Raw genomic sequence first — 13,431 nt, 5'->3', positions numbered from 1 at the left:
TGACCCCAAACTCATGGTAATCCTTCTGCCTCAACCTCTTAAGTGCTAGGATTACAGGTGTGAGCCACCATACCCACTATTTAGGGTATTCTTCTTAGGAATATGAATCCTATTGTATTGCAAACTTTTCGTGGAGACAATTATACACTCAGCCTTAGTTTCACAGGCAAGAAGGAAAACCTCACGTGCCCTTCCCCCAGCTGCCCCAACAGCGACATCTGGCCTGCCTGGATCCCAGTACAAGGCCTGGAAGTAGACATGTTGAGCTTACTTAAGTCTCCTTCAAGGACATCTGTCTTGAGTGTGTGCACACATGTGTGCATACGGGTTTCTCTGACATTTTCTCCTGTGTAGCACCCAGCATGAATTGTCACAGTGGGGCTGCCCCCTGTGCCGCCGACCCTAGATCACCAGAGATTCTTCCTTTCAGCATGAGTGTGTCTTCACACTCAGCAAGATGCTGCTGGGCTTTCAGATCAACTAGTAAACGAAGTCCCAGTTAGCAGAAATAGTTTAGAGAAAGCCAGGTGTGCAGATTTCCTCAGGTGTATAGGCAGACCCAGGAGAAGCACCGTCTCAGAGACACAGTCACGAGCAGCCTCTCCAGGAAGAAAGTCACTGGGAAGCAAGGTGGGGTGAGGAGAGAGATGAGGTGCGGTGAGGAGAGAGACTGCAGGCTGTGAGTCACCGCGTGGTCCAGGCATGGGATTGCCAAGGCTCGGAGAAAAATTATAATCATTAGGTACTTTAAGAGGCTGGGGGAGGGACCAAGAGGGGCAGGTTGCAATGGGACCCCCCAACTCCAAGGCCCACAACAGGCTCTCCTAACTCACCTTCATCTCTCCTGCCTTCTCTGGGTCTGTGTCCCTTTCTTTCTGAGACACATGCACATGTGTATATATATATACACACACACACACACACACACACACACACATTGGGTCCCTGTCTCTGTGTCTATGTCCCTCTCTTTCTGAGTCTCTCTCTCTCTCTCTCTCTCTCTCTCTCTCTCTCTCTCTCTCTCTCACACACACACACACACACACACACACACATTGGACCCTTGTGTCTGTCTCCCTCTCTTTCTGGGTCTCTGTTCCCCCCCCCATCTACCTATCTCTCTGTCTGTCTGTCTATCTATCTATCTATCTATCTATCTATCTATCTATCTATCTTCCCCTCTGCCCCACCCAGATTCTAAGATTCTACCCATCCACTGCATGCTCTTTGACTGGGCTGGCCACCTCTCCCATCCTCCTTGCCCAGGGTCAACCCTATCCCCATTCTTCCCAGGTTATAGCATCTTTCGCTGGGAGGGGCTCCCATTAATAACTGTGTCTGCTCCTCTGGCCAGAGATGGGAGGGAAGGGAGCACAGAATCTTGGAATGAAAACTAGGCAATAAAAAAAAAGTCAGGAGGGCGGTGGGGGGCAGGGCCAGCTGCCCAGACCAGGGATAAAAGGCTTTGCTGGCGTGTCCAGGAAGAGACACCACCCTGCTTCTTTCGCACTTGCAAGGAGCCAGAGTGACTCCAGTCGGATAGACATCTTTCCTTCAGAACCGGAGGAGCCTGTGACCCCATCTTCTCCAGCTCTGGCCTCTACCACTTCATTCTGTCCCCATGTCACTGAGTGTCTAGGCCTCAGTGTGAGTGGGATTCTCTGTCCCGAGTCTGTTTCTGGTTCTTTTCCTTCCACTTGATCTCTGCATTTGTTAGACCTGGACCTCCAGCTCCAGAATGTTCCTTCTACTTACCATACTCCAAGCCTTGGCGCTAGGTAAGAGCAATGGGGTCCCCTTGAGACTCTGGGATGAGCTGGGGATGGGTTCTGGGGTATAAATATCTTCTTGGTGGCAACCTGGTTAGAAAGAGTCCCAAGGGGGTTAGGAGGCAGAGAAAGGAGCACCCTGGGGCCTGCTGGTCAGCCAGCCTAGCCTAACTAGCAAGTTCTAGGCCACTGAGAGACCCTGTCTCAAAAGAAACAAAAAAAAGATGGATGGTGCATGAAAAATGACGCCCGAGGTTAATCTTTGGGTTCTATACACACACACACACACACACACACACACACACACACACACACAGAGAGAGAGAGAGAGAGAAAGAGAGAGAGAGAGAGAGAGAGAGAGAGAGAGAGAGAGAGAGAGAACGCAGCTGAGGACCTCACTTACCCAGAAGTTCATGCCCTCATTCTAAGTTTTGAGACACCAGGAAATAGGGTTGGATGTAGCACAATTAATAAAAACCCGGAGACAGATATTGGGGTTCAACCTGAAGGTCAGAAAAGCAACCAGCCACTGACTCTTAACTCTACCTCAGTCTGAAATGGTGATCCTGCCTCCAGAAATCCTCAAAAAGAGCCAGTGACTGGTTGTTTTGCTTTTCTGACCTCCAGGTTGAACCCCAATATCTGTCTCCAGGTTTTTATTAATCATGTTACACTGGGGAGAGAGGCCACTGCAGGAAATGAGGAAAATAAGCGATCAGAGACGAGCCTGAGCCTTGAGGGACTTCTCTCTGACAGGCCTGGGGCAGGCTGTCTTTGCTCATGACAGGGAGGATAAAAGTGGACTGCAGAGGGTGTAGGGAGTCTGGGAAAGAGTGAGGTCTGTGGGGAGCACTGGGGAGCCAGGGAGCTGGCTCAACAGCTAAAGCACTTGCCTCTCGACCATGAGCAGAGTTCAGATGCCCAGAACCTACATGGGTGGCAGCTGTGATGGGCATCCTTTAATTCCAACTTTGGGAGGCAGAGACAGGGGATCCCCAAAGGAAGCTGAATGTAAGACTACGGCAGAGGGTGGGCCCTGGGTTGGACTGAGAGCTTCTGTCTCAGTGAACAATGTGGGAAAGTGACCAAGGAAAATTCCCAACATGCCTTCAGGCCTCCACATTACATGTGCATACATTAATACACATGTGCAATGCATATGTGTACCTACATACATGTAAGCACACATACATGCATACCACATGAAAATGGGAAAGCAGAAATATTCCTGGGAGCCGTGAATGCTGGTATGTGCTGCAATTCCCAACACATGGGAGACTGAGGTGGGAAGAAGGCTGGAGTTCAAGCCCTGCCTTGAGCGCAGTGAGACATCTTGTCAACCTCGAGGGAAGAAAGTGCTCAGGGAAGGGAGGCGTCAAAGACTGCAGCTACAGCCAGGCCCTGGCGGGGCTGAACATGAGCACAGTGACAGAAGGGAGGGGGAAAGTCCGCGTTTGTGCTGGGGGCAGTGATCAGTGCATATCGTACTTGGAGCAGAAAAAGATGGATGGTGTAGGCGTTGGGCCCCAAGGGAGTCTCCGTCTGCTGGGCGTTGTACAGAGTTGGGGGTCAGAGGACATTTGTTCACCTTCTCTCCCCACCTCACCCACACCATTGTCCCTAGCCCTTGTCCAGGGTCAAGGAGACGATAAAATTCTTGGTGGCTACACGTGTATCCCGAACTCCCAGCCGTGGCAAGTGGCCCTGCAAGCCGGCCCTGGGCGTCGCCTTGTGTGTGGAGGGGTGCTGCTGTCAGACCAGTGGGTCATCACTGCTGCTCACTGCGCCCGCCCGTGAGTGACCGCTCTTGTTCTCAAGTCCATCACTCACAGAAGCCAGGGTTCCAGAGTTTAGCTGTAAACCCAACACAGAAGCCAGGTCAGGATGTGGAGTCTAGAAAAGAACCTAGACCGAGAGGCCCAGCTCAGAGTGTGGAGCCCAGGCCGATTCAGAACTCAAAACCAAGAAACCTGCATGGACACAGGAACTGAGTGAGGACCTCCAAACTGCCCTTGAGTGTAGCTCACAAGAGGAAGAAATGTCAAATGAGGTTGGGTAAGGAGAGAATGCCCAGGCCATGAGAAGGGAAGGCCACAAGAGGCCGCACGAAGCTCAGCCCACAGTTAGAGGGACATGGGTTAGACTCGGGGTGAAATTCATCACCACAGAAGAAAATGGGGCTGGAGCATGCTCTGTGGTTAGACTTTAAGCAGCATTTACTCCTGGGGTTTGTGGTACAGGATTCTTCACGTGGCTGTGGGCAAGCACAACCTAAGAAGGTGGGAAGCGACTCAGCAGGTGGTGCGTGTGGTCCGCCAGGTACCGCATCCCCAGTACCAACCCCGGGCCCATAACAACGACCTGATGTTGCTGCAGCTGCAGAAGAAAGTGCGGCTGGGGCGAGCAGTGAGGGCCATTCCTGTGGCCAGGAACTGTGCCAGCCCAGGGACCCCCTGCCGCGTGTCGGGCTGGGGGACCACATCCAGCCCCGTTGGTAAGGAGCCCTCACCCTGGAAATACAAAACTGGGCCCCTGGGTGTGAGGGAGGAGGCTGGCCCTGGACCATAGTTCTCCAGTTGTGATGCTTCTGTGGCCACCTCAGTCAGGTACCCCAACGCTCTGCAGTGTGTGAATGTCAGCATCATGGCAGAGGAGGTGTGCCGTCGGGCCTACTCTGGAATCATCACCTCTGGCATGGTCTGCGCCGGGGTGCCCCAAGGCGGAAAGGACTCCTGTCAGGTGAGGCCCAGATTTGTATTTGGGGCGCTTTGGGCCTTGGTCTTCGGTACCACAGTATCACAACAGAAACGTCAGAGGATGTGGTTGGAAGGAGACCTCAGAGGTCTGTAGTCACGTGCTCCTTTGAACTTAACCCTATTATGCCTCAGTTTCCTGATTTATCTAATTAACTTCTTGTGTCTGTATAAGCAGCATAGAGTGGCATGTATCTATAGGGGAATTTGGGGACCTGCTGGAAAGCCAAAGTTAACCATGAGAGAGGCAAAGACGGGCGTGAAGAGATGCAGTCATCTGAGTGGGCGGGTGGGGGGTGGTCAGCTCCCTGGAGGTGGACGGGGATGGGCCAGTGCAGAGGAAAACAACTGCCCTGGCCTGAGGCTGGGCTCAGAGGTGAGGAGGACTGGTGTCTAACTGTTACCCCTGCGCTGACCCTGTTCCCGTTCCCTCTCCTCACAGGGTGATTCTGGGGGACCCCTGGTGTGTGGAGGACAGCTTCAGGGCCTTGTGTCCTGGGGAATGGAGCGTTGTGCCATGCCTGGCTTCCCGGGAGTCTACACAAACCTGTGCAATTACCAAAACTGGATCCAGAAGACGATGCAGGGCAACTGATGACCCACTTTATCCTATCGTTACCAGCCGTCCCCGCGCTTTCGCTGCCTCCTCCCCCAGACTCTGGAATCCCTCATAGCTTCTTGTCACAGCTCAAGACTCACTGGGTCTAGAAGCTGGCATTCAAATGTCTGGACCAGCACCCACATCCAAAGAAGGCTGCTTCCAAAACTCTTACCCAAATAAATAAAAACAAAAATGCAATCATTCCGAATTTCGCCATGTTTTTCCTTAGTCCATTCTCATGAACACTACTGTGGAAAGGGCCTGCTCAGGCAGCCACCACACTCCATCCACTGGGCTTGACCTGCCCATCTCTGAGCCGCCTTGTTCCCTGGTAACTACACAAACAGAGCATCTTCCTTCTGCTAGTCAGAGTAGGGGGAGGATAGCTACGTTCAAGTCCCAGTAAAGTCTGCCTCATTCTGCTGTTCACCTCCAGCTTTCATCCCTGGCTCTGATCCCCACAGAGGCAGAACACAAGTGACCTTGAATGCCAGGAATCCAGGCCCAGCCTCCTCCCTCAGATTAGGGATCCAGGCCCAGCCCTCCTCCCTCAGACCCAGGGATCCAGGCCCAGCCCTCCTCCCTCAGACCAGGGATCCAGGCCCAGCCCTCCTCCCTCAGATCCAGGGATCCAGGCGCAGCCCTCCTCCCTCAGACCCAGGGATCCAGGCCCAGCCCTCCTCCCTCAGATCCAGGGATCCAGGCGCAGCCCTCCTCCCTCAGACCCAGGGATCCAGGCCCAGCCCTCCTCCCTCAGATCCAGGGATCCAGGCGCAGCCCTCCTCCCTCAGACCCAACCCTCCTCCTTCAGACATAGAGTCATGAGTGTGATATAGAGATAGCTGATTTTGCTGGTCTCAGGCAAGCCATCCCTAACTTCCCAAGTCTGTTATGTCATCAGTCTCCCCCGTCTCTCTTTCTCTGAAGTAGTATTTACTGAGCATCTACAGCGAGCAGCCACTTGTCTATTCCGGACGCCTATTGTACAGCAGTCTTCAATCTAGCAGCTGGGAAGAGAAGGTCCAAAGCCCATCCAAATCCCTGCTTGTGCAACCCACATTCCAGCAGCGGGCAGCCCACAGGAAATAGTAAACATCGTAAAAGCCAAGTGCAGTTCCTGTGAATCAAAAGGCCGTTCAGCTAGGCTGAGGGGCAGTGCCCACTCGTGATTATGGAAACAACCGGAGACGCCTCAGGCACTTAAGAACTGGTTGGTAAACACAACCATTGTTAGATTCAAGTGACACAAATTTATAGTGAAGTAATTTGAAAAATAAAACAAAACGACTGGAGAGACGGCTCACTGGCTGCTCTTGCAGAGGTCCTGAGTTCAATTCCCAGCACCCACCTGGTGGCTCACAACCATCTGTAACTCCAGTTCAGGAGATCTGATGTTGTCTTCTGGTTGCTGCAGGCAATACATGCACATGGTGTAAAAATGAACACACACACACACACACACACACACAAACAAATAAATTTTAATAAATCAGTCCATACAATGGCATTTACATTTAAGCTAAAAGCTATCACTTGAAGCCATCTGTGTATGCTGTACCCTATCTGTCCATTTTCTGTCTGCTGCGACAGAATAGGTGGTATGTGTCACTTGAGGGATTAATTTATTTTAGCTTACAGTTTAGGGGATGTGAACAACCATCTTGGTAAGGAAGGCATAGAGGGAGAAATGCCGCCTTCCCACAGTTCAGTGGAAGAGGAGGGAGGGAAGGAGAGGGGAGAGCATGAGGGAGGGGGAGGAGGAGACCAATGACAGACCAACAATTACGCCGAAGTCCAGCTTGCTGGCCCAGGGGAGTTTTGGAGGTTCCTTACATGATCAGGGATAGTACGGAGGCAGCGGCATCATGACAAAGCCCCCTTGAGCATGGCCGGGGTCACGAACACCGCAGCCCTGGATCACTGTCCATGGCTGGCAGGCAGCTGGGCAGGTGGGAGAATCCCCCTCCAGCCCTTGTTGCTATAACCTTGGAGGGGAGCCTTGTGAATCTTGGGAATTTTAGCTTTGCCAGACATGTGACATTTGTTTACTTTTAGAGTTTCATGAGTATTCCGCACCCTTCCTTCCCGGAAACAATGTACATGTAATTCAAAAATAATCATTTTATTTTAGGCAGGATCTGCTATGCATTCTTGGATGGCCTAGAACCGGCTATGTAGACCAGGCTGCCCTTGAATTCACAGAGCTCTGTCTGCCTCTGCCTCCTGAGCAGTGGGAATAAAGGGGTGTGCCACCACATCTGACTGGCTTATTTCTCTCTCTCTCTCTCTCTCTCTCTCTCTCTCTCTCTGTGTGTGTGTGTGTGTGTGTGTGTGTGTGTGTGTGTGTGTGTGTGTTTGAAGTCAGGGTGTATGAATTCATGCAGATGCCTACAGACACCAAAGAGGCTATAGGTGTTGGATTCCTAGAACTGGAGGTACAGGCAGGTCCCAGCTGCCCTGTCTGGGTGCTGAGAACCTAGCTTGGGTCTTTAGCACGAGCAAGATTAGCTCTTAACCACTGAGTCATCGCTTCAGCCTCCACGGAGGGCGACCCCTTACTTAGCACCTTGATGCATCACTATTAAACCATAAGGCTTCCTTTCATGTTTGTCACCAAAAGCTCGTATTAACGCCTCTACAACCATACAAAACGTTCCAACTTATAAAACCTTCACAGTCTTTAAAAATTCAAACACTTTAAAAGTTCAGTCTTTTCAAAATATTCACTTTCTCTAATACATCCAAGTCTTTTAACTATAGTCGTCTGTTAAAAAAAAAAAAAGTTAAATACTTTCTTGCTCCACGAGGGAAGAGCAAGGACACAGTCACAATCAAATCAAATCAAACCCAAAGTCCAACAGTGGCAAGCTCAGAGTTGTTAGGTTTCAAACTTGGGACAAATGGCTGAGGTGCATATTTAACATAACAAAGTGGATGCTGGCCAGCAGATTCTCCCAGCATCCCTCAGTTCGAACCTCTTACAGGGCCCTCCTGACTGGCATACCCTGCCCCTACCCTGAACTCTCCAGCCCTGGGGCCTGGGCTGCCCTTCCCTATACAGCCCAGCCATTTTGTTTACCCATTCTCTTTCTACCTTTGGGCCTCCTAGCTGCTGCACCCGGTCCCCTCTCTTTCTTCTCCCCGCCCCCTCTCCTCCCACGTGGCACAGCTCAGTCTGATCGCGTCCACTCTGGACTCTCCCAAGTGCTCCCGCCTCTGACTACGTAGATAGTGTAGAAAAGAGGGAGCTCTTGTCTACAGTAAACCTCCTCCTCCACCGTGCCTAGAACAGTCACGCTCTCCTTTTCATTTCTTTTTTCCACTCGAGTGTCAGTAGTCTGGGACTCACTTCTGGGCTCCAAGGGCTTGAGCGGTTCTGCTCCTCTGGCTCTGCCATCCACAACCTCAAAGCTCGTATCCTAGCCCCAGACCAGCTCCACTCCACACCTGCTGGTATCTGTCTCCAAAACGCTCGGGTCTGGACTGCAGCAGGGCTTCGCCTTCACCAACAGCCTCCTCGGGGACTCTCCTCAGCTCTCTTCGGTGCCGAGCCTCAGCTTCTCACCATGACCCCTCAAATACTGGAGCCTCCGCTGCAGACCAGAGTTGCACCTTCACTGGCCTCTCTTCGGGGGCCCAAGCCTTGCCACACAGTGCAAAGCTGCAACTGCTCTCCATGTCCTCTTCACGTCTTCAAGACCAGTACCGCCCCGGGAACTTTCACACATCACCAAGTTTAGCTGCCAGCACAAGATGCAGCCTTGGCCCTCTCTCTGAGCCACTGTGCGCTGACCCCGAGGAAACACCTCCCAGAAAACTTCACCTCAGCGATGCTGCTGGCTTAACCACAGCGCCAACCCGTCAGCACCCACTGTCCCAGGAAAGAAAAGATTTCACGTGTTTCTGGTCTCTTATTAATCACAGATTCACCCCATCTGACTAGAACCAAAAGTCTCAATTAAAACTACCAAACAGTCCAAATAGAGTTTTTAAGGGCCTCTGAAACATCCCTCTGAAGTCTCACAAGCCAGACCTCATCTTCTAAGTCCCCACAATAGCTCATTAATGCTCTGAACATCAGTGGCTTTTCTAATTCAAAGTTCTAAAGTCCTTCCACAGTCTGTCCCAAAGCATGGTCTGGTCTGTCACAGCAATATCCCAATTTTGGTACCAGCTTCTGTCTTAGTCAGGGTTCCTATTGCTCTGATAAAGATCATGACCAAAAACAGCTTGGGAAGGAATGGGTTTATTTGACTTACACTTCCACAGCACAGTTCATCATAAAGGAAGTCAGGGTGGGCGCTCATGGCCCAGACTGAGACAGACGCTGTGGAGGAGTGCCGCTTCTGAGCTTGCTCCCCTTGGCTTGCTCACTTTGCTGTCTCACACACCCTAGGACCACTGCCCATCGGCCGGGCTCTTCATGGCAATCCAGAACACGCACCACAGGCTTGCCCAAGGCAATCAAATGGAGGCATTTTCTCAGTTGAGGTTCCTCTTCCGAGAGAACTCTAACTTATGTCAAACTGACAAAAAGCCAAGTAGGACAGAGGGAATGTTTCAATTTAAAACTTCCTGAGCCTTAAGGATCCTTCTTCCAGGGTGGAATGTTTCAACCCAGGGGCATGCACATGCATGCGGTGTGTGAGGGGTGTGGAGGTCAGAGGTCAGCCTCAGGAGCTGTTTACCTTGTCATTTGAGACATCTAGTGTTACCAACTGCACAGCGTCGCCAGTTCCTCTAGAAATTTTTTTTTCAATTTAAAAATGCACGAGTGTTTCGCCTGCATATATGTCTGTGAGCGATGTACATGCCTGGTGCCTGTCAAGGCCAGAAGAGGGCTTCAGATCCCCCAGAACTGGAGTTACAGATGGTTGTTACTGTATGGGTACTAAGAATTTAACGTGGATCCCCTGGAAGAGCAGTCAGTGCTCTTAACGACTGAGCCATCTCTCCAGACCCTCTGGGTGTTTCTTAATTCAGACAACTTGACAATTATTGACAGTTAACTTGACAGTTCCTAACAAACTGCATATCCCAACTGCACACCCTGTGAGTTAACAGCTTTTCCTGTTAGCACCTGACATAGCCTAGAGTCACCTAAGAAGGGGGTCTTAATTGAGGAATTGTCTAGATGAGATTTGCCTCTGGACATCTCTGTGAGGGATTGTCTTGATGGAGACAGAGGGCCCAGGCTGTGGTGAAGCACTATTCCCTTGACAGGTGGTCCCGGCTGATGGTGAGCAAGGGAAGAAACTATTCCTCCATGGTTTTTTCTCCAAGTTCCTCCTTGGATTCCTGCCTTGACTTCCCTCAGTGAAGAACCTGTGAGCTGAAATAACTCTTTCCTCCTCTAAGTTGCTTTCCTTATGATACTTTTCACAGCGACAGTGTAAAACCAGAACACCCCAGTAAACTGGCATCCGTCAAAGTCGGACTGTTTACACCACAGCAGTTGGCAAACAAGGCAGCTTTGCTTCCAAAGTCAACATCAAACCTTTACCAGAACAGTCACGGAAATGGCTGCCTGGGAATGATCTCATCTCATGATCTTTGTGTGTCTTGGATATGGTGTGGTTCAGATACAGACAGCTACCAGGCTGGCCTCATGTGGGAGACAACATGGGGTTTGGGAACTCTTGGGTCTTAGACCTGTATTGTTAAAGAAACACCAAAGACAGCTGAGGGCAGAAGAGGAGAGATGGCTCAGTGGATAAGAATGTTTGCTGCTCGTGGAGAGGACCTGACTACAGCTCCTAACACCCTCACTGGAGGGCTCATAGCCAACTCCAGAGAATCCAGTGTCCATTCTAACCTCTGTAGGCACTGTGTATGCATGGTAGACAGACAGACAGACACACACACACACATACACACACTTAAAAAATAAAAGTAAGGGCTGGAGAGATGACTTCTTAGTGGTGAAGAACTGGCTGTTCTTGCAGAGAACCAAAGATCAGTTCCCAGCACCCACATGGTGACTCACAAACATCTGTAACTCTAATTTCAGGGGATCCCAAACCATTTTCTGCACTCTGGGCACCAATCATACATGTGTCAAAACACGTATGCATATAAAACACTTATACACATAAAATAAAAGAAATAACCAGAGGTGAACAAGGGTCCACTATCTGTCTGTCCAGGGATCTCTCTGTCTGAAGCAGGACCTGAGTTGACTTCATTCTCAATAATTGGACCATTATTTCTTATATCTTGAAAAGCTCACCCTGTAATTCTTAGTTTGCATTCTTCCTCAAAACCAAACAAAAATAATTTATATTAAAGATGACTTTAATCTCTTTTCCAACTCACCAACCCACCTGTAGCGGTTATGTTTTATCTAATTGATTCTAATAAGTATGTTTTTTTAATTTTATCTTTCCTAATGCTGGGAACTGAACCAGGGCTTTCTGCATGCAGAGCAAGTATTGTACCACTCACTAACCTTCAGGGTTCCTGTTTCACAGAGGAAATTACCAGACATTCTGCAGACAGAGAAGAAAGCAACTGATGGACTTTGCCATTACAAGACAGAACAGATCTTCAAATTTTCTGCTCCATGGAAAAGTATGCTGGTTACTACAGGCCTGTAGGCTGAGGATGGGTGCCCCAATGTTACAGAAGAACTTTGTGTGACTGTCCAGGCAGCAAGATGTCTCTGTCAATTCTAGAATTTTGGAAGTTGCTTACAATGCACTTCCTATTTACTTAGGTAAAGACTCCTTCTGGAGTCTTTGATGAGTTGAAGACAGATAGTTATAATTCTCTTTAGTTATGATAAAAGACAAATTAGATATAAAACTTTAGACTCACAATGATAGGATAGATGATAGAGTATTTTTCTTACTTTGTCAAATACAAATAAACAAAATATTGTAATTCTTGATACCTGTTTTGTTGTATGCAATTTTACTATGTTAAAGTTAAAACCTTCCATTTTAATTAGGCAGGAAAGGGGAGATGATGTGGGATTCCCCTCTGTATGCTGTGAATATGTTTTATTACCATTGGTTAATGAATAAAGCTGTTTTAGCCAATGACTCACCAGAGCAAAGTCAGGCAGGAAATCCAAACAGAGATATAGAGAGAAAGTAGGTGGAGTTAAAGAGACACCATGTAGCTGCCGTAGGAGACTGATGCCAGAACTTTGCCCAGTAGGCAACAGCCTCACGATGATACACAGATGAATAGAAATGGGTTAATTCAAGATATAAGTTAGCCAGAAATATGCCTATGATATCATCCAAGCAATGTTGTAATTAGTACAGTTTCTGTGTAATTCTCTTGGGTCTGGGTGGACAAGAAATGAACAAGTAGTCTCTGTTTACAAGAGAAGAAGTAAAGCTTGGGAAAGAGAATGCCTGTGGAGAGTTGAGATTTTATGTTGGGTGGTTATGGAACTTTGCAGGCTAGGTTGTCCCAGCATTGCATATCACAGAGAAGATATTTGAGACTGGGGAGATAACTCAGTTGCTTAAAGAAGCATAGTGACCCGAGTTCCAACCCAAGCAAGTGGTATGACAATTTCCTTTAAATTGAAAAATTCAACTCTGGAAGTTGGTTCTTTTAAAACTTAGCAGGTAACCAACTCACAAGTCTCAGAGAGTCATCAAAATGTACAAGACCCACAAGGCTCCTTTTCTAGGTCATATAAGGAAGAACTGAGGAAAAGAGATTCTCTAACCCATGAAGCTGCCAGCAAGTTCTGAAGAGTTTAGTGAGCCTTGCTTTTAATTAAAGATGCCATGAGTAGCTAAAGGGGAGCTAAAAATCTAAGGGTAAAGATCTTAGGGGTAAAGAAGTCTACTCACAACAGGTTCTGTCTATTCATTCTTTATCTTTCTCTCTTCAATCCATCATTTCTCATTGTTACACCTATTGCTTATTCTCTTTGTTCTACAATATTCTTAGTTCTACATTGTTCTTCCTTGTCCTACCCATTACAAATGTTCCCAGTCAAATATACCCTTAAAACCAGCAATTCCCAAGCCCTAGCAGGTTCCAGGGCAGGAATTCTTTTGCCCAATAGAAAACCAGATAAGGTTTTCACACACACACACACACACACACACACACACACACACACACCCATAGGAGTGGCTTGTACACGTCTGGTGAGATTATTAATGGAGAAAGTTAGTTAAGAAAGGAATTAAATCATCAGGGGATTCTTAGGGAAGAAGGTTTGTGTGCTACATTATTAGGTGATAGATAAAAGAGCTAAAAGGTTTACTTTGAGTAAAATTATGAATAGGGCACGGATTGTTTTTTAAATCAGCACGCCATTACTTTTCTCCCATTATAC

The 13,431-nt window shown here is 48.8% G+C and overlaps 1 protein-coding gene across 1 annotated transcript; it reads left to right on the top strand.

The window, feature by feature from the left end:
- Positions 1–1,451: 1,451 nt before the first annotated feature.
- Klk14 (kallikrein related peptidase 14) lies at positions 1,452–5,331 on the top strand. Its single transcript, XM_087901255.1, has 5 exons — positions 1,452–1,778; positions 3,394–3,562; positions 4,010–4,263; positions 4,372–4,508; positions 4,965–5,331. Exons 1-5 carry the CDS (start codon positions 1,739–1,741, stop codon positions 5,115–5,117), a joined length of 753 nt encoding a protein of 250 aa, XP_087757381.1. The 5' UTR covers positions 1,452–1,738; the 3' UTR covers positions 5,118–5,331.
- The last annotated feature ends 8,100 nt before the right edge of the window (positions 5,332–13,431 follow it).

The sequence above is a fragment of the Myodes glareolus genome, chromosome 24 (genome assembly GCF_982192425.1).
Source record: "Myodes glareolus chromosome 24, mMyoGla1.1, whole genome shotgun sequence".
Classification (NCBI taxonomy): Eukaryota; Metazoa; Chordata; class Mammalia; order Rodentia; family Cricetidae; genus Myodes; species Myodes glareolus.
This window is presented reverse-complemented; position numbering and strand designations above follow the sequence as displayed.